The sequence below is a fragment of the Chiloscyllium plagiosum genome, unplaced genomic scaffold, assembly GCF_037043375.1.
Source record: "Chiloscyllium plagiosum isolate Xiang-an unplaced genomic scaffold, Cpla_swu_hap1 HiC_scaffold_1, whole genome shotgun sequence".
NCBI classification, from domain to species: domain Eukaryota; kingdom Metazoa; phylum Chordata; class Chondrichthyes; order Orectolobiformes; family Hemiscylliidae; genus Chiloscyllium; species Chiloscyllium plagiosum.
The window spans coordinates 124,429,153-124,451,650 of NW_028270139.1; the positions used below are offsets into that span (position 1 = coordinate 124,429,153).

At 36.5% G+C, this 22,498-nt stretch overlaps 1 protein-coding gene across 7 annotated transcripts in view; it reads right to left on the minus strand.

Annotated features, from left to right (window-relative positions):
• Positions 1-849: 849 nt before the first annotated feature.
• The window catches only part of onecut2 (one cut homeobox 2), a 39,311-nt gene continuing 17,662 nt past the window's right edge, over positions 850-22,498 (minus strand). The window contains exons 2-4 of one of the 7 annotated variants that reach the window (XR_015758130.1): positions 19,272-21,332; positions 17,673-17,775; positions 850-11,225 (exon numbers count right to left, since the gene is read on the minus strand). Coding sequence is in view for 1 of the 7 variants with exons in the window: in XM_043685841.2 (XP_043541776.1) it covers positions 21,040-21,332 (293 nt within the window). In the remaining 6 variants the exon portion in view is untranslated. Of the gene's footprint in view, positions 21,333-22,498 lie in introns of all 7 variants that reach the window. The other 6 variants (XR_015758126.1, XR_015758127.1, XR_015758125.1 and 3 more) reach the window with 6 other exon arrangements.

The window sequence follows — 22,498 nt, forward strand, 5'->3', positions numbered from 1 at the left end:
AGTTGAAACACGTAACACTGATACAGCAGGTTGTAACTCGCGTTTTACACAGCTACGGATATTGCACGGCGTCAGGCGCAAACATTAAGCTTAATAAATAATAAAAACATGAGAAGAAGAAGCTAACGAACAATGAGCATTGTGTGTCTTAATATAACTAAAGGAGAATGTGAGTTTACGCAAAAAATTGTAACCCTAATCATGCAACTGGAGGAAGAAACATTACTGTCAAAATTTCCTGTTTATCCACTTCTTTCAAAGACTGAGAGGTGGAACACAGTAGAATTGAGCACAAATTTTTAATTAAAATCCTTTTCCTTTGCATAGTCTTTAAAAACACATTTTAAATGTTTCTTGTGATCCCTTACACTATGATATTCACATCTAGGTTCAACCAGGAAGTTCAGTTAAAACTTATTTAAATATTAAATGGTGGACAACTCAAACTTAGCATGGATGGAGAATGTCCATTGAGGAGGTTGCTATTGTCACAATAATATATGGACATTTTGTTTGTTTGATGCTGTTTCATGCTGTTACCAGCTTTAGAACTGAGTGATGGGTCACCAGCTGCAGTAACATTCTTAATGACTTCCCTTTAACTCATTTAAGCAGTTGTTAAATCGAGGGGCAGACAATGGGACCTGAAACTGCCTGTTGATGCTGGCATTACATATGAAATGGTCTAACTTTACCAGATAATGTTACATCAAATCATTAGTATAACGTACTCATGCTCAACAGGCATCTGGCACAATATGTCGAGAAGCTTCAAGACCACATTATCAGTGTCAGCCACCAAAGATGCTTGGATATGGGGAAAATAAAGTGGCACAGGGAGCACAAAAACACTCGTACAAGAAATCCAGGGCTGCCAAGTGACAAAAATAGCCGAAACACCCATTTTGTTTTCCAAATTAATGTAAGGTCTCTTTCAATGCCCATTGTAAACAGTGGTATGGCAAATGGGCAGCAGCCTAATTAACCTTAATATTGGGCTCATGATACACACCTTGGGCATACAGCAGATTCCTCATTGCTTCTGCACTTGTTGAATACATTAGTATAGGTTAAAAATCACACAACACCAGGTTATAGTCCAACAGGTTTAAATTTAAGCACACTAGCTTTCAGAGTGTCGCTCCTTCATCAGGTGGTAGTGGAGGGCTCTAACCTGGACTATAACCTGGTGTTGTGTGATTTTTAACTTTGTACACCTCAGTCCAACACCGGCATCTCCGAATCATTAGTTTAGGTTGGGCACCTGCATGCTCTGCCTGCTGCAAGTATTTGCTTTCAACTTTCTCAGAAATGGAACCCCAAATGTTTCAAGCTGATACACAGCAGTCAGCACATTATCACAGACATTAACCATATTGCTGTTCACTGACTACCCACTACCCGATACTTTTGTGTTCACAAACAGAAATACACTTAGCTGCATCCAAATGGCAGTAACATTTTAAATTCAACAGAATGATGGGACAGTTGCCGGTTTGTTAGCATTAAACAAGAGGAAGGTTGAAAAGATTTCATTTACTTTTCAAAAGTACAAAAGACTTTAGATACATTGCAATTTCAGAAAGCTGAAACTACAGCAGATGAACGTCCTTAGGATGATCTTATTTTGCTTCTATCAATATGAGTAACGCTAATATCATTGCAGTGTATAATTTATGGATATAAAGTCAATGCATTTCACAGGGAGGCAGGTGGAATTGGTTCTACATAAATAAAATATTGCTAGAATCCTAGAATGGTTAGAGCATAGTAGGAGGTTGTCATGTTTGTACTGTCTCTCTGCCAGAGCAATTCACCTCGTTAGTCTCCTGCCTTTTTCCCATAGCCACGCAGTTTTCTTCTTTTACAAATAATGATCCAATTCAGTAAAAAAAAATGAATTCTAATGCTAAAAAATGTTACAGTAATAGTAAATGCATAATGAAGAGTATCTGAAAAATATTCTAGATTCTAAGGGACTTCATCCCAGGGAAATATTGTTATTTTAATATCCAATTGTATTTGTTTTATTATTATGTTTATTGCAAGCAGGGAAGTTTTTTTTATAAAAATAAATTCAAATCAGGCCAAAATTAGACCCAAAGCTTCCACTTTTTGCTTTACCACTTGGCTTTACCGGATATTATTGGTTCATCTTGGTCACTGATTAAAATTTGTGGCAGAAATCTAAAACAAAAACTATTTGCCGCAGATGTATTTTTTTTCAATGATTAACATATCCTTAACCTTGTACCAATTAACATTGACTTAGGGAATCTACCTCTGCCATGAAGACCCACCATCTGTTCTGAAAATGTTCATTGAAGGAGTAAAACACATTCTGGAGTGATTCTATTCACTTAGATAGAATTTTGGTCTTTAAACTGACTTGGATGTTGATCTGGAGAGGCATAGAAGAACTATTGTTTCCCACTCTGGGCATCTCAGGATGGACATCCTTTGAAGATCAAACAATTATTTCCTTATAAGTGAATTGAATCAATTTGGGGAGAATACAGACAGAGTTTTGAAAGTTCTGCAATCATCTGCAATCATCAGAGGAAAACTGGTTCAATGATTCAAGATTATGTCACAAATGAGGAAAGGAATACATAATCTAATTTGTTTTATATTCACTTAAGTAACTTGGATTAAAATTACTCTTTCCAGGCTTTTCTTTTCTATGTTCTAATAAACTGCATAGTTGGATCAGACGTCACATCTTGTGTTCACTAGTTTTTCTACTTTGTAGAATTATTAGTGACACGGGAATTCTCACTTTAAGGTTCCATGAAAAGGTAACAGGTGAGAGAAAGGCAGGAAATATTGGACTAAATATTTCAATGTGGCATTCACTGCTGTATATTTCAAGAAATTAAAAGAACATTTTTATCATGCCATCAGCAAAATAATTGAAAGGAAAATGATTTAAGGTTAGGGTTAGGCTACAAAAAGAAATGGTAGTGATGAGACATATTTTGATTCACTTGTAAAAACAGCAATTGAATGGGCATCTTGCAACAATTGTACCAACTAGAGGCTATTAAGCACAATTGAAGAGCTCAACTTAATTAATTTTTCAAATTGAACTCTTCTTTGATTTTTCAGGTTGTGGCACACAGACATATTTGAGGAATTGAGTTTGTTTTAGTAAGTGTGTTGAAGTATTGGGAGCTTGCAGAATGGAATTACATCACTGACTCCATGTCACATTCAGCTGAAAAAGTTATACTGAAATTATAACGAATTTTGAATTAAATCATTAAACTTCAGTTTGGCATCAGTTATATAGTGTTGTATATTTTGCAATGCAATGAGTACAATTTAAACTCTTGAAATGATTTAGTCTATAAATCTTTTACCTTTTAATTCAAGTTTTAACAAAGTGCACATTATGTGCATCCCTGTCTTGTGTTACTGTGAGGTAATCAAATCCAACAAGAATAATGCAACCTTGATAATAAAAAACTGAGTTTGAAACTGAACAAATATTATCCATAATTAACAGATAAAAGCAATATACCTTAGTCATTTTACTGATCCTGTCAGAGTAAATCATTCTCAGAAAGTTTACATGATTATTACCAAATAATGAAGACTTACTTTTATGAAATTATGCATAATTTATGGACTTTATCTTTCATATAAATAATTTCATCCAATGTTTTGCCAGTCTAAAAGATTGTGCTACATTGATTGCACTAATAATACCTTAGAAACATTTCTCAATATTTATTTAAAATTTCCAAAAAACAAACTAGTTACTACATCTGTACTGTTTTCTAGTATTTAAAAGGGGACTTATTCTTGCTTTATTTGTATTTTTTTGTATTTTTACAACTGGACTTAAACAATGATCATGTCAGCTCACTTTTAGTTAGTGTAACTAGTATATTATTGGTGAAGTCACCATATTGAGTATGAAATCAACTGGGCGGAGGTGGGTACTGCAGATGCTGGAGATTAGAGTCAAGATTAGAGTGGTGCTGGAAAAGCACAGCCGGTCTGAAAGCATCCAAGGAGCAGGATAATCAACGTTTTGGGCAAAAGCTCTTCATCAAGAAGGACTTTTCTGATGAAGGGCTTTTGCCCGAAATGGCAATTTTCCTGCTTCTCAAATGCTGCCTGACTTGCTGTGCTTTTTCAGAACCACTCTAATATTGAGTATAAAAGGCAACTTTGAAAGTTTACAATTATTTGATTCAGATTTATTAATTATTGGAGGTCAGGAAAGTTATTTAAAGTTCTAAGAAGTCTTGGTTATATAGGGAAACCTAGCAATCTTTATGTTGTTATGTCTTAAAAATACATTTGGTGGATCTTTCAACTTTGCCAAGCATGTCAATATCACTTTTCTTATAGCCCAGCTGATATCAGAAGTTCAGTCTGTTATTTTGACTTCTGAAAACCAACAAGTCAAACATTTAGTTAAAGCCCATTAACAAGGAGCTAGTGAAATCAATTGACATAATAGGCATAACTCTATACATGGAGCACATCTTGTGAAATTGGTAAGGCTAAAACCCGATATGTATTGAATCATTCAGCTCAAAAACATCACAAATTTAATCTCTAGTCTGTACAGAACTAGTGTTAAACACAATTCTTCCAAGACACCATGAAGCTCCTGATGCCCATGTTAACAAAATTTCAATGTTTGTTTCCTGATTTAAATTTGGTTGTGTAACTGGGATGATTGCGTGACATATTTCACTTTATTCATTAGGGTGAGAGTCTGAGTCTGGGTCTGGGTGGGATGCTGTTCAAAGTTTTGGTGAAAACTTGATGGGACAAATGGCCCCTTTCCACAAAATTGGGATTCTAAGATTCCATAAGATGTTAAATTGCAAATGCAAAAGAATTACAATGTGCATGTTTCTGAATTCACAGAGATATATTTGTGTTTATAACAATGAAATATGAGGAAATGCATTTTCAGAGTTTATGATGACTGGGTGCTCCCTCAAAATAGTCAACCCTTACCTTTCTTATCCTATTTCAAAGGCTTTGCTGACATTTATTTTATAAAACTATACAATTTCTCCCCAATTTAGCATCATTTAAACAATGCAGACATGGATATTAACTCTTCATAAGGATTAACTGGTACATAGGTACATACTAAAAATAAGCTACACCTAAGCCAGAAGTGGAAAGTTGTGTGTGAACCCCATGGGGATTGGAGAGGTGCTAAACGAATATTTCTCATCTGTTTTTACTCAGGAAAAAGAGAATATCAGAGAGGAGAAGACTGAGATACGGGCTATTAGACTAGAAAGGATTGAGGTTAATAAGGAGGATATGTTATCAATTCTAGAAGGTGTGAAAGTAAATAAGTCCCCTGGGCTAGATGGGACCTATCCGAGGATTCTCTGGGAAGCTAGGGTGGAGATGGAAGAGCCATTGGCCTTGACTTTTGAGTCGTCATTGTCTACAGGTTTAGTACCAGAGGACTGGAAAATTGCAAATGTTGTCCCCTTGTCCAAGAAGAGCAATAGACATGACCCAGGTAATTATGGACCAGTGAGCCTTACATCTGTTTTGGAAAGGATTATAAGAGATCGGATTTATAATCATCTAGCAGGCAACAATTTGATTGGAGATAGTCAACATGGTTTCGTCAAGGGCAGGTCGTGTCTCACAAACCTCACTGAGTTTTTTTGAAAAGGTCACCAAGCATGTGGATGAGGGTAGGGCAGTTGACGTGGTGTGTACATGGACTTCAGTAAAGCCTTTGATAAGGTTCCACATGGTTGGCTTTTGCAGAAAATGCAGAGACATGGAATTGAAGGTGATTTAGCGGTTTAGATTCGAAACTGGCTTTCTGTAAGAAGACAGCAAGTGGTGCTTTGATGGAAAATATTCAGCCTGGAGTCCGGTTACTAGTGGTGTGCCACAAGGATCTGTTTTGGGACTACTGCTGTTTGTCATTTTTATAAAGGACTTAGATGCAGGCATAGGTGGATGGGTTAGTAAGTTTGCAGATGACACTAAAGTCAGTGGAATGGTGGACAGTGTGGAAGAATGTTGCAGGGGGACTTGGATAAACTGCAGAATTAGGCTGAGAGGTGGCAAATGGAGTTCAATGCAGCAAAATGTGAGGTGATTCACTTTGGGAAGAATAACAGGAAGGCAGAGTACTGGGTCAATGGAAAGATTCTTGGTAGTGTGGATGTGCAGAGGGATCTTGGTGTCCATGTACATCGATCCCTGAATGTTGCCACCCCAGGTTGATAGTCCTGTTAAGAAGGCATACGGTGTGTTAGGTTTTATTGGTAGAGGGATTGAGTTCCAGAGCTGTGATGTCATGCTACAACTGTACAAAATGCTAGTGTGGCCTCACTTGGAATATTGTGTACAGTTCTGGTCACCCCATTACAGGAAGGATATGGAAGAATTGGAAAAGGTGCAGAGGAGATTTACCAGAATGTTGCCTAGTCTGGAGTGTAGATCTTATGACAAAAGCCTGAGAGACTTGGGTTGTTCTCATTGAGAGAAGAAGGCTAAGAGGGGATTTGGTAGAGACGTACAAGATGATCAGAGGATTAGTTAGGGTGGACAGTGAGAGTCTTTTTCCTAGGATGGTGACTTTGGCTTGTATGAGGGGGCATAGCTGCAAATTGAGGGGTGATAGATTTAACAGATGTCAGAGGCAGGTTCTTTATTCAGAAGAGTGGTAAGGGTGTGGAATGCCCCACCTGCTAATGTATTTAACAGGCACATTAGGGGCATTTAAACAGTCCTTGGATAAGCGTATGGATGATGATGGGATAGTGTAGGGGAATGGGCTTGTTCACAGGTCAGCGCAACATCAAGGGTTGAAGGGCTTGTTCTGCGCTATATTGCTCTATGTTCTACGTTCTATGTTCTAATGCAGTAACGCTATGGTCCAGTGTCAGAAGAATGTGAAAAGGGTCGCTCTTGTCCAGAAACATTGGAACACTTTGGAAATGTACGATCAGACCACCAAAACTTAACTCATCACCAGATAATATTACATGTGTGTTTTTACTATCTCAACTTAAAATTTGAATCTGAGTGTAAATTGTGAAAGCAATGCTTACAGATAAATGGGCACAAAATTATAAAACATATAGCATGAGCTTAACATTTAATACAGTGATGACAATTTGAAATCAATAATTTGTCTATTTTTGAAACTGAGCAGAATACCAGACAGAGTACCAGGCTGTGCACTCCGAGCATGTGCAGATCAATTGGCAGAGGTCTTCTCAGACATCTTCAACCTCTCCCTGAGCAGGCCACTGTCCCTGCCTGTTTCAAGAGGGCAAACATCATCCCTGTGCCTAAAAAGGCTCATGCAGCATGTCTCAATGACTACTACCCAGTGGTCTTAACTTCGGTGGTCATGAAGAGCTCTGAAAGTGCTGGTCGTGGCACTAATCAACTCCAGTTTCCCCCCCCCCAACTACTGTTGACCCACTCCACTTTGCCGGTCGGACCAACAGATCCACGTCGGATGCCATATCACTTGCACTTCACTCCTCCCTAGAACATCTTGACACGAAGAACAGTTAATAAGAATACCATTCATTGGCTACAGTTCAGCCTTCAGCACTATTATGCCTATTATGCCCTTGAGACTGATTACTAAACTTAGTGACCTCAGACTAAGCCCCACTCTCTGCAACTGGATCCTCAGTTTCCTGACCCACAGGCCACAATCAGTGAAGATTGGGGACAATATGTCATCCTCACTAACACTCAACACTGCAGCCCGCCCCCCCAGGGGTGCGTACTCAGCTCCCTACTGTACACCCATGTCTACATTGCCAAATACCAGACAAGTTTGCTGATGACACCAAATGCCATTTACAAGTTTGCTGATGACACCACCATAGTCGGATGAATCTCAGATGGCGACACAACAGACTACAGACAGGAGCTGGAAGACCTGGTAAAATGACAACAACCTAGCTCTCAATGCCAGCAAAACTAAGGAACTCATTATTGACTTTTGGCGGGATGTTACTCATGCCCCCCAACACATTAACAGCACAGAAGTGGAATGAGTGGAGAGTGTCAAGCTCCTGGGAGTGGTCAGCCACAACAAGCTTTCTTGGACTCTTCATGTGGACGCACTGGTTACAAAGGCCCACCAATGTCTCTTCTTCCTCAGGCAGCTGAGGAAATTTGACATGATGGTGAATACCCTTGCCAACTTTTACAGGTGTGCCATCAAGAGCATTCTGTCTGGATGTATCACTACCTGGTATGGCAACTATACCATTCAAGATCAGAGACAGTTTCAGAGAGTAGTGAACTTGACCCGGACAATCACAAAGGCCAACTGCCCATCTATAGAATCCACCTAACAGGCCCGTTGTCAAGAAAAGGCCACCAGCATTCTCAAAGATCCATCCCACCCTGGCAATGTTTTTCTACAACCTCTACCATTGGGGAGAAGGTACAGAAGCTTGAACACATGCACCAGCTGGTTTCGAAACAGTTTCTACCCTATTGTTGTTAGAATATTGAATGGACCCACAACGCTTAACATTCGCCTTAACCTGTGTTTTTGTTTTTGCCACTGTTTACCTATTATTTACTTATCTATGCTATTTACCGATGTGATCTGCCTGCATTGCTCGCAAGACAAAGCTTTTCACTGTGTGTCAGTATACGTGACAATAAATTCAATTCAATTCTAACTTGCTAACAAAGGAGCAACTTTCATATGCAACTAGTTAATGGATGCATTTTAAAATTTGTCACTGAAAGACTGAATCAAGGCATAATTATTTTATTTTTATCATTAAAATAGTAAATCATTTTGAAAATTATTTTGTACATTTTGACTAACTGGGGAGCATTATAATTATTTGACAGAATGCTTAGCGAGTACTTGGCCTCATAATCTGGACATCCATATCCATGTATGGTTAGCTTGTCCTGGCTATGAGTTCTAAAAGTTATATTTAGGGTCTTTTTGAAAATATAGCTGATATCATAGAACTTATTCTATTGTTGAATTATATGTAGGAGTTGCTCCTAATTTTAGATTGCAAGAAACCTTTATGAGGAAATATAATAGTTTGAACCAGAGAAGTGACTAAATGGTAAATCTAAAGCTGAAGGTTCTCATTTTGATTTTAAATGACTTGCTGAGAAACTGTTGTTGCACTTTTTAATTGTGTTTTCATAAACACATCCGTTAAAAAGTTACTCAGTAGGGGACAATATTTGATTTTTAAAAAAGCACCATAACAGTCTCCATCTAAACATTAGCACCTCAAAGAATTTCAAAAACTATTTCTGGATCAATTAAATATTAAATTGTATTTTAATATATTTGAGAAGATTTTCGATATTTCATAATATCAAATAACAACACTAATGAGTTTGAAGAGAATTGGATTAGATCCTGGGAATATAATAAACTAAAATGCCATCATGACACATAACAAGAATTCATGATTCATTTACAGAAGCAGAAATTGTGCCATCAAACCGAAATAGTGTCAATATACGTAGTTTTTGACGTCACTACTGAACTTACAGGAAGTCCCAAAAGGTTTGACAAGCCATGTTTTAATTACCTTTTCAACATAACCTGCCATTCCTAACATTGTACTGATTTTTAGATATAATGCCACTCAAAATTTAAACACGTTAAAGTTTAGAACTAAATTAGTGCATCTTCCAAGCACTTATATAGTCAATGGAGTCAGAGATCAAGTCTAATATATACAATGACCTATGGCTGTGCGTGTTTTCACAAGATTGTTATGTCCAGTTTTCCAAAACTTTTCAAATAAGCTAATTTATGAATTTATATTGAAAGATTATGCAAACAATGTAAATAATTCCTGTTGTATCATTTGTACTTATTTTACGGAAACATTTTGAGTACAAAGCAAGTCTTTGCAGCATTTATAAAATGATAAATTATTTTAGGTGAGCCGAATTGGAAATGAGAAAATAAGGGAACTCCTCTACAGTGTGATCAGAACAAAAAGGAAACTAAAGATTAGACAAAAGGCAAAGGCCAGGTATGGTAATTAACATAACTACATGCACAAAATGAGTCTGGATAGTCCTTTAGAACAGTCTTTCCAATATTTTAACCTTTCTCATGTACTATCCCTTGTGATATTAGTTAGACATCCATCAAAATTTCCTGTTGTTCTTGCCTCTCAAGTTTAAATATTTACTCCAAAGAAGTGCCTTGCTTCTCTTCCCATTTCCAGCACCTCTTTGACCAACCTATCAGATGCTGATGTATGTCACACTTGTTCAGAGTTCAGAATTTGCACAAATTTCTTTAAGTGTTAATTAATAAACAAAATTCCAATCCTCATCACTCTGGAGGTTCCAAATGAATATTTCCAAACATTCCAAATATTTCCAGAATTTTCTCTATGAGTAACACTTTATATGTGCTTTTGGTTCTTTTCTTTTGAGTATTTCTGTTGTGTTTTTGCACTTATTGTCTTTCAAACAATAGGGGCTGTTTTATTTAAACGTTAGATAGAAAATATCAATTCTTATGAGGTTGGTCTGAAGATACTTGGTACTATTGTGGAGCTAGAAAATGCAGTTTTCAGAATTCCTCTGTAATTGTGGTATATTATTCCTCTGTATATTTCTTGCTTAGGATTACAGTGTTATATGACCCACCAAGAATAAGCGGCTGTTCAATGAACCTTAAATGACTTCAATAAATACAGAAAATATGCCAAATACATAACAGTTTGATCAGCATTTGAAGCAGAAAGATAGAATATCTCTTCAGTTCTAAAGATTCACCATTTTCAGCTTTCTTTTCAGTTATCATTCCAGGTTTCCATTTGTCAGTGTCTTTACGTATCATAACTTAAATCAGTTTTTGGCATGTTAAAAAGTTCTGTTCAAATGAATTTAGTATCTTCCTCTGTATCATGTGCCTGTACTACTCACATCAAAATCTGTCAGTTGTATTATGGCACATATGAGGAATCATAGGAATATTGAAATTTGCAGGGATGCTTTCATTACACAGAATATCTAAAGCCGGGACTTTTACAGAGGATGAAGTAAAACAAAAGGAGGAGATGTTAGCTGAGTCTGAAGAACACCACTGACTAAACTACTGCTCATTTTGGTCCATCAAACCAGAATCAAAACTAATGCTTCCCTGTCAGGTAAAACGAGTTCATCTTCAATTTACAATGTTTTCATCCTCCATTGTTCCTCGATAGTATGTTCCACAAATTCACTGCCATCTACATGAGGTAGTGAAGTCAGAATTAGTTCATAATCATCTTTGCTGTAATGCTTATCTTAAACATATTATGAACATTTAACTGAGACAGCATTGTTAGTGATATTAATGAATAAAGATTTAACATGCGCCCCTCCCTGCATTTTCTTGTTCACTATTTTAGTGAATGTGTTAATTTGTTTAAAATAAATATGTTAACACCTCTGCTAAAAATACTAAGAAGACTGTATGAATGAATGAAGCAATCATCTGCTAATGTAACCTATAGTCATGCCATGCTCCATAATTAGATTACTTGCAGTGTGGAAACAGGCCCTTCGGCCCAACAAGTCCACACCGACCTTCCGAAGAGCAACCCACCCAGACCCATTCCCCTACACCTAACACTAGGGGCAATTTTAGCATAGCCAATTCACCTAACCTGCATCTTGTTTTGGACAGTGGGAAGAAACCCACGCAGACACGGGGAGAATGTGCAAACTCCACACAGACAGTTGCCTGAGGTAGGAATTTAACCTAGGTCTCTGGTGTTGTGAGGCAGCAGTGCTAACCACTGTGCTACCATGCCGCCCCAACACCTTGTTGAGGTCTTGAATCTATGCTGCAAGTCCTCGTGACTCAAGTTTTTATTTATTCACTCATGGGATGTAAGTGTATCTGGCTGGACAGCATTTATTGCTTGTACTTAGTTACCCTTGAGAAGGTAGTGGTAAGCTGCCTTCTTAAACTAGTGCAGTCCATTTGCTTTAGGTCGACCCACAATGTCTTTAGGGAGGAAATTCCAAGATTTTTACCCAGCAACAGTGAAAGAATGGTGATATTTTTCCAAATCAGGATGGTGAGTGGCTTGGAGGGAGCTTGCTCGTGGTGGTGGTGTTCCCATGTATGTGATGCTCTTGACCTTCTAGATGGAAGTGGTCGTACATTTGGAAAGCACTGTCTAAGGACCTTTGGTGAATTTCTGCAGTGCATCTTAGATAGTACACACTGCTGCTGCTGAGCATTGGTGATGGAAAGAATGGATGCTTGTGGATGGTGGTGCCAATCAAGTGGGCTGCTTTGTCTGGGATGGTGTCAACATCCTTGAGTTTTGACTCAGGCTACCTAGCTTAAGGTAAAGGGAAAATACTGTGGAAGTTGGAGGTCTGAAATAAGAGCTGAAAATGCTGGTGAAACCCTGCAGGTCTGGGAACATCTATGGAGAGAGGGAAATAAAGTTAACATTTCATGTCCAATATGATGCTTTTCCTGGACAGTTCCAGAGAAAGACCATTGTTGACTCTCAATGTTAACTCTGTTTCTTCCTTCATAGATGCTACCACTCCTGTTGAGTTTTACTTTGGGTTTTTAAAAAAATGTCTAATATAAGGCATCAATTCTCCTTCACTACATTCTCTCCAATGTAAAACAATTTTTGCAATGGTACAAACTTCAGATGTAGTTTGTCATATGTTTTATACACATGTCATTACTTCATGGACTTAATGGTCTATCCCTTTTGTTAACTAACCTAAAGCTTTGTTTCCTTCCTTTACTGTTGCCACAAACTACACCAACATTTTTTAAGATAGCAAACTGCAAGTAGGCCCAGAATCCTATACTGCAATGTGCAGAATAGTAATATTTTGTTCAAAATCCTCTGCCTTGATATCCTTCATCAGTCTTTTCACTTTGCATTTATACATATTAAATAACACCAACTATATGTCAAATTAATTTCTTTACATTTCAAAGTACTTTGTTATTTTTCAATTGTATGTCCAACCCATATCTAAACTTATTTGAAAACGTTGTTTATTAGACTCAACTAACTGTTCCTCCTTTTGCTTTGATTGAACCTGTCACCTGTTTTGGATTACAGTGTTTATGAAAATTTCTGTTTTAAGAGAAAATAAGTAGCTTCAAGAAAATCAGAATAATTGGCAGGATGATTACCTTTATTCACTATTTGAAGTGATAAACATTTCTTTCACACTTTTATGATTTTGCTACAAATGATAAGCAGCACGGATAGCTCAAGGTGGAAGGAAACCCCTGAACATGGCAGTCAGCCAAAATGCACACCCAACCTTTCCTCATTATTTCCTCTCTACTCCTGAAGGTTCATTTCTGCAAAAGATTTCAGCAGTCTTTGACTCTCCACTGTATCATACATTTAAGAAAATTAGCAATTGGTCCGAGTATATTACAAGACCATGGGGTGCATTATTGCTAAGCTTGATTCTGCCTATATCCTCATCCACATACATTTTTGCTTTCCAGGAGGGTTACTAGCTAAAAGTGAAGAAGTGGCTGTTATGGTGCTCATTTTGGCACTCTGAACTGCCATCAGTAAATTTAGCACAAAGATTAAGTTGAGCTCTTCTAGGCTGGTATGTTTTCATGCTAGATTGATCCACCAGGCTAATGCATAATTCTCAATTTAGAAAATATTATTGTGTTTTATTTGGCTGAGCCAAGCGAGGAAGCCAGGCTTTAATATGATTATTTGGCTTTCAAATATGGATGGCACTCACCAACATAACAACTGTAATTCACAAGTGATCTAGTCACTTTATAGATTTAACAATTTATTTTAATTTTGTATTTGGTTTGAAAATGGCACTTGTACAATCATTAAAGAAGGTTTTAGTTCATTTCATTTCATTGATCATATAGAAAAGACCCAGTGTTTCAAAATGATCATACTCCCGATCTCACAGAGCTGTGATTATCGAGAAACAAAATTCTGGGTAGTATGATACTAACTCCACTGAACCTGTTCCCTGATTTTGTTTCTTGTAGCTGACATGTCTCAACAAAAGTCTGAACCTGAAGAAAAAAACATGATCCAAAAACGTGAAAAACTATGACAAAGGAAAGGTATGAAGGCTGATGTAAAAGTGCAAAGTTTAGTGACACACCAGTAGGAAGTAATCATCACAAATTTATGTTTAGTACCAGAAGATACTCTTTTCCTGGTCAGATAAATTATCTAGACTTATTCATGAAGTATGGCATTTGGACATCCTGGAGGACAATAGTGCCACAGCCTGAGTCAGTATCTTTAATGGAAGGAAGGAACGTTGGAAAATAGTTAAGGAAATAATGTGACTATAAACTGACAAGAAAGTACAAAAAATACAATAGTGAACTTACTAATGTTCATGGCACAGAAACCTGTACTTAGTAGGGATAGGGTGGCATATAATTTTTAACCACTCCCTCAGGTGGGAAATGCATGGGATTGAGTGGACTGTCTTTTTATACCTAGCCCTGTATTATTCTTCATTATCTGCAATGATTAGTAAATAGATTTTTATGTAAAATTGGCATTGCACTGAATGCCATTAACTTCCCTACAGGAAGGTGAAATTAAAATTGACCCTATTGTGTTTTACCATAGAGCTTGAAAAATAGCCATCACAGCAAGCTTTGAATATATTGAATCAGTCATTCTTGTAAATGTTAGAGCAGTGGAACACAGTGTCCTCAGCTACTGTCACAGATTGCAAACTGAAGCCGTGTAGAATTGGATTTAAGCAAAATGCGAAAAACTAATCCTGGCATATGTTAGTCAATAATAATTAACCCACTTTCACTCAGTATTGATTAGTACACAAACAACCTTTGCATCAACTCACATCTCCTCTTATTTTCATACACCTTTAAAATTATAAGGAAACCAACCAAACCTTTTGGTTTAAAAGCATTGTTAGATTTGAAACTGCAGCTTTGTTGCAAATTAAATTTGAAAAACATCAGAAATCTATTTTTTATACATTGAATCATTCTTTTGTCCTATGGAAGAATACTAATAGAAGTCTGGAAGAGAAAAAAATACAAATGAAGAAACATCTGTTGACTGCCTCTCCTCTGCTCCAAACTTATGTACCCCATCCTCATCTTTGGCAAATAAATAACGAAAGAAAATTACCTCTCTCAATCAAATCGACCAAGAGCTCCCGCTATAAACATCCATATAAGAAATTCTATTTTATAACTGAATTAATTCTGTTTGGGTATTATCTTGATCTTGAAAAAGCTTTCTCTGACTATGATAATGTCCAACTGTGGACAGCCATTGTAAGTGGCCGTAGTATGATTTGAAGGACCCTATTGATTTTGTGCAGATTTGTTTTTTTATTTATCTTAAGTCTTATTTTGACATTTATTTTTAATTGACACATCAACCCCTCCCAATTGCTGTGCGCCAACTTTTCCAGTGTATTCCATTCAACTGCGTTTGCTTTCACAGTCCAATATATACACAACTGTTCCACAATGTCTAACAAATAACAGGCTCTCATGCATAAATAAAATCTATTGTAAAAAGAAAAAAATCTATTTTCTTAAATTAAAAAATATTACTCTCGATAATCACAATGCATCAACTTTGCTAAATTTATCAAGCCTCATGCATAAAATTATAGCACTGGCAGTTGCTAATTTTAACACTACACTTTTAACACATAACAATTAGTCAATAAGTCTATGTAGGACAATGTGGAAATAAACGCATTTTAAACACATACACACACAAAGGAAAAAAACCCAACGGATTGTTTTTTTAGAATATGAAAACTGTAAACTTTGGGCTCGTTCTGCAACTTCCCCAAATTCCATGAAACATTTACAATCCTTCCATAAGCGCACCTGTCACCTATTACAAAAATCACAACTTAAAACGTATAAAGCTTTTTTTTAATATCATAGTCACAGTTACCAAAAAACGAGTGAATAATTTATTACATATGCTATAATAACATCACCCTAGACACTATTATCTATGAGGTATATCTGAGAAAATTCGGTAAGGAATGCACGGTCTGTGCTGCCAACCTACTCAGTCAGGTTTTTTAAGCTTTGGTATCTTAAAGAGAAAGAGAAGATAGAGGTTGAGATAGAGAGAAAACTTTGGTATCTTTGTTTAGTTCTTTGCATGGTTGCATTGCAAAGCACCACAGTATAATGGCTCACCGCTATAAAAAAAACTGGTGGCCTTTTCAAAGCTGAGGTATTCACAGGAATAAAAAAATGCACAGAGGTCTAGAAACTGGAAAGAAACACCGCTTTGGTTCAAGCAAGGCACTCGTCCCGTGGTATATCACACTTTGCAACTAAAGCGTGCATCCAGATTTTAGTTTTTCATTTGAATACAGGTATTTTGGTAATGGTGGTGACTGATTCAGGATGTGTATTTGCTTTATTTTCTGTGCATCCATAAAGTTAAGATGATGTGGGCATATTGCAGTGAGCAAAGACCTAAAGCATCAAATCATCTTAGGCACTGGTTTAGTTCGACACCTTAGTACATATAAATTTAACTGAATGCAAATCCATCTTTCAAGAATAGGAAGGTGCCTTCTCGTCCAAATATTGTTAAAAATAACATGCTTTTGGTAGCATTACATAGGATAATATTTTTCTCCCCCCTTCCAATGCTGCAAAAGTAAAGATTATCTAATGAATACATTTTATACATGTCGAGCAAAAAGAATTTTAATTAACTAAAAATAAATTGTGTAGTTTGTCATGAAATAAATCTGAATTAAAGTCATGAATCAAAGTAAAAGAAAAAGAGTATTAATTAAAACTACACAAGCAATGCACAAGTGACGCAATTAACTGAAAGTTCCTCTATTGGACCATAAGGAACTGGTGGAAGATCTGATCTATTCAATGATATTGGCTTTAAGTTTGCAGGAATTTTTAATAATTGTTTCAGATTTTTTTTCCCATTGAAATTTGTAATTATATTTTAATTATAAATATTTAAAAGGACATATGGTTGAACAGAGGCAGGACACAAGGCAGTGCTAAAGGAACAAAGGGAATCTGAGTGACATCACAGCCGCTGAACCCACCACATTTACCAACTCACTTTGCTACTGTATGAGAATAATTGCAGACTTCAGGTTTGAGTGAAGAATTACTTTTATGTGCATCCTTGATTTTTTTTAAAGTTTTAGCCAAATTTAGTTTCAAAAGTACTGTGAAACAACATTTCCATAGAGTGATGTATGTATTGTTTTACATCAAAGTTGATCAAACCTATTTATCTATGTGTATAATAAACAAATACAATGGAGTGCTGGTGACATTAGCGTTTTTTTTTAAAAGAATTGACCACTCATACAAGAATTACTGTTCACCAAGACACTGAACATGGTACAGTTGGTCTCTTGATGTTGGATTCTAATAATGAAATTATCCTTTTCAGCACAGAAAACAATACACATTTAGAATGAGTGCAAACCACCATTTACATCTTTGGGGTATCTGAGTTGCAGCTGTATTTAAGAGACACTCTATACATGAGCAGGAGCAAAACACAGACCGTGCAGAGAAAGAAATCTTTGGTATCTTTGGTATCATCGACGCGATTAAAATTACAAATGGAAAAATTCAGTGAGGTAGCCTCTTTGGTTCTCACTAGAAATAGAAAGATTTTACACATAGTTCATACCTGGAAGCAGCGAGTTCAGGGTTTTTTTTTCTGTCTCTTGTCACTAATGCTAAAGACTTCTTCACAATCGAAAGAAGCTATCTAAAGCCATTTGGACACAGGGCTAAACAACGGTGGAAAGATTGTTAAAGTATTTTGTGTTGTGTATTCATATTCCCATCAGTACATGCTATATTGTTCCATATAAATTCATTGCTTGTCCATGTTATTACTAATAAGACTGAAGGGATATCTTTCAGTGCTTATAGTGGGATAATTCTTTGGCATTGAAAATTAAGAATAAAAGATGCAGTGCATAAAGGCGCTAAAATCCAAAAGTAATGAAAACATGTTTGAATCTTGGCTCACATAGTTTGTGCAGAGAAAATATAACAGAACGCCAATTAATATAATTTTGAAATGCTAAATTCTCAAATCTGTCTAAGAATTTTATAGGATCCAAAATTTGATTTATGTTGGATGTATATCAATGCATATACAATTGATTCTCAGTAGTATTTTGTGTTCTTTTTCGAGCAAAATACAAAAGAAAATCAGGGATAAAGGAATTATTTATAAAATAAAAAGACAATGCAATCACTAATGACCATCTGAGCACTGCACCTTTCATTTTAAATATGTTAATCGCATTTGATAAATAAGAGAAAAATCACCATTTAAATATAGAGTTCACAATAAATACCAAAAATAATAATACAAATAATAATTAAGCTGATGTAGCCTTTTGATTTCTAAACTACAGTCAAAAGCACTTTAAAAATTACTAACTTGTTTAAAAATCAACATTTGTTAATTAAATCACTTACACAGCATGTCGGGATTGTGACAAGTGATGAAAACACCACTGTCAACTGTCTGAACTTTTATCACAATACAGCATATTTCTAATAGCTGAGTTGGTATAAAACAATAAGAATCACAGGGAAAGTATTGTCATTCTCTGTGGGGTCACCCTTCAGATTGCTGGTCTGATTGGTTTGGTTTCTTTGGATATAGCTTTGTTTAAGGATAAAAGCTTCCACATGCCTGGATAAAGCTATTGGACTACAGTATACCAATACTGCACTGTCTTCTTGTAAAATTATCATAGACTTCCTGATAATCTTCAAAGTTGAACTTATCTTGGACGTGCGCATGGACTCCATGCACAAGACGCTGAGCTAAATGTGTATCAATGAATAAGAAATTTGTAAGATATTTAAGTTAAAGTACAATTGTGAATTGGCTATTATTAAGCAGTTACTAATTTCACCAACAGACATAACCAAAGAGATTTTGTGCTTAAGATGAAGAGCGATTTGTTTTTAAATCAAAGGACCAATTGAATCTGAATCTTAAAAAATAAATAATTACCATTTTAAACATTTCAAAATAAAAGGTTTAAACATTTTAAACTAGATAAAGAACATAAGTCAAATAATTTTGAATATATTAATATTGTATGTAATGCATTAATTTACAAAAGACTAAATCAACAAAATTATAAACTAAAAACTACATTTTACTTAAATTATCCAAATTGATTAAGAACCATTGACTATGCTGAATATTTGCTAAATGTATATGGCTAGAATCAGATGTTATGATAAAGGTTATTACCTCATGAAATGCAACATTCAGTCTGAAAGCACTCCCATATTTAGTTACCTTTACCGAGATATGAGAATGGGTTATTATCTTTGGTAGAGGTGCTTAATCTTCACCCTAACATCTTGTGCTTGGAGCCATTTGGATCCATTTGTTGGTATCCTGTTCCATTGAAATTGCTAATTGGGAGGAAATTATGAAACCACATGGTTATTTCCCTCTCTCAATAAGACGAACATTGAAAGACAGGCCAAGTGTGCGAATAGCACTCAACTGTAATGCATAAAATCTGGAAACAGATCCATATCTCTATGAAGCTGACTTTGGTTGAAGCGGAAGAGGTTTTGTGTTGTTCTGTACAACGTTTCTGAAAAAAAACTGCATAGGCACACGTTAAAGACAATATTCAACTTTAAGAGGCGGCGAGTGTCGTCAAATGAAGCAGCAATGATCCGTGGCATTGCTCCCTTGTTGTTGCTACTTGGCTTATTAACCCTTTCGTAACTCTGCTTCCCAAAACGACTAAGACAACCACTGAAACACAGTGCGTACGTTGTTTCCTGACGTGCTTCTTTTGTTTAAAAGTTTCTTGCAGAACAATTAGGTGCAGAAAAAAGTATCTTTGGTTTCGATTTAATAATAAATAGAAAAAAAAATGTATCAAGTGTCTTCACGAGTCTTTAAAGCCTTAGGCTTGCCTTTGAACACAACAATGGTGTTCTTAAAGGGCCCGTTCAGTGGTGAATGTGCACATATAAGAAGAAGGGGTTTTGATGTCTAGTTCTAGGAGAAATAAAGCTATTTAATGTTTGTGCTTCTGCACTCACCATGGGCAGCCCTCTTTACATAGGCTACTCAGTGCGTTTGCAGCAGAAAACCAGTGTTGGCCAAAAATAGAATATAAGTGTGTGGATGCATAGTATTCTATAGCTATTATGAGAACAATATTTACTCTTTCTTCAGCAATCAACTGTGTTCACAATTCAATGGCCCTGATATCTTCTGAAAACAAAAACAATACAGATGACATGATTAGACATTAAAGTATTTCAGGACTTTGATAACTTGAAGGAATGTGCTTGAGGGTTGTGCTTACATTCCCACCACTACCAGCTCCATCCAATTGATGAATATAATGATGGGGGCACGTTTACCAGCAGCATTCAAGATTTGTGTGATGTTGTGTGAATGACCGACTGAAAAATTCCAAAAATGCCTTTGATATTTTGTGCTTGCGTACTTACCACTAACAGTCTATTCTTAAACAGTCTGGTTAGTGATGAGATAGCATGATTGAATAAATGTTCTCCGATAATTCTATTGATGCTCCTTAAAACAACATGGGCGACACCTACTTTCAGTGTCTGTGCCAGTTTTACCGCAACAAGATTCATTGCATAACATGACTAGAAACTAATAAGTGAATCTACTCACAACCTAATGATTATTTTTAATCACGATTAATACACCTTAACAACCGTCAGGCAAAGCACTAGACATATTATTGCTCAGCAACATAGCATGTTGTGCTGTGCCTGATGACATTGAAAATTTGCCAGTTAGACTCTCAGCCTTGATGTCTGTTAACAGCAAGGACTCAGATGATCTAAGAAAAAAAAAGTTTAAATGCTAGACACATTAAAATATGTGCCATCCCTTTAAATTTAAAAAAAAAGTGTTGATCAAGATTGTGCTTATGCACTCACCACTGAACAGCCTCTTCAAAAAGCAAAAAAAAAGGGATATTGAGTTGTGCCCTGTTCAGGTGCACTGTCCTCAATCATGCTTTGGTACAAGTGCTTGAGGTCGACGATGAAGCCCCTGGGCTCGACATGGCTTCGTCCTGCCATTTGTCCAAGCTTCGCCTCCGGGCATTCATAAAGAAATTACTGACGGTGGTCAACTCCAGACCGAGCTGTTGTGAGATGGTGAGCTGCATCTCCTTAGAAGGGCGCTTATTTTCCTTGAAAATGGCAAAAAGAGTTCGGCGTTGGAGGTCAGTGAAAACTAGCCGTGGCTTCTTTGGTGTATTGCTCTTCTCTTTGTTCTGTTCTTGTTCTTTGCGTTTGCATGCTGGGAAAGAAAACAACAATATTGAGAATTTATGGCAATGGATTGGTTTCATTCCGTTTGTACCTCCTACAGTGAAGAGTCCTTAAAATACCCCATTGATCTGCTGGAGATTTAGAGTTACTGAATTAGGTAGGGGTAGGGCAGTGAAGCAGGATAAGTTGAAAATCAACTGAAGACAATAAACATGGAAATTACCAAGGCATGTCTTTTGATGGCCAGTATTCTAATAGTCCAATTACAAAACATGTCTATACCAAAGCAAAAGTTAAATAATACATTTATGCAATTACTGCAATATCCTATTTTTTTGGGTTTTGTTTTGTTCTTGTAGTTATTATTAAGAATGTTACTAGATTGAAAGAATGTTACTGAGACCAGAGGATTTGAGTTAAATAACGAGGTTGAATAGGCTGGGACATTTTCCCTGGAGCATAGGACACTGAGGGGTAACTTTATAGAGATTTTTAAAGTCATGAGGGGAATAGATAAGGTGAGTAGCCAAGGTATTTTCCCCATGGTAAGGGAGTCCAGAACTAAAAGTCACAGGTTTAAGATGTAAGGGGAAAGATTTAAAAGGGACCTGAGGGGCAACGTTTTCACACAGAGGCTGGTGCATTTATGGAACAAGTTGCCAGAGGAAGTGATAGAGGCAGGTACAATTACAGCATTTAAAAGACATTTGGATTGGTACATGGAAAGGAAAGATTTGGAGGCATATGGGCCAAATGCAGGCAAATGGGACTAGTTCAGTTTGGGAATCCTTATTGGCATGGACGAGTTGGACCAAAAGGCACATTTCCATGCTGTATGACTCTATGACTCTATTGCTACACTTGTTCCTTTTGAAAGTTCTCAGTGCCTGAGGATGTGGAGTGGCCTCTGATACCTTAGTCATTGACTATTTTAAATGTGAAAGCATTAACACTGGCTCTTCAATAATTAGCACACCAAAGCTCAATATTCTCCTTCCTTTTTGCAGATAGGGTTTTGCGGACAGCAACAAACTTCCAGTCCTCTCCAATGAGCTCAAACTATATGAGTAACAAAAATCTAATGGTGTGGGTGGTCTTTGCATTTTCTGATATTAATTTGAATCTGGCACTAAGTCAAGGGGATTTATCAGCATCAAAGAACAGTGATATCATCAGGGAAAGTTATTAGCCACA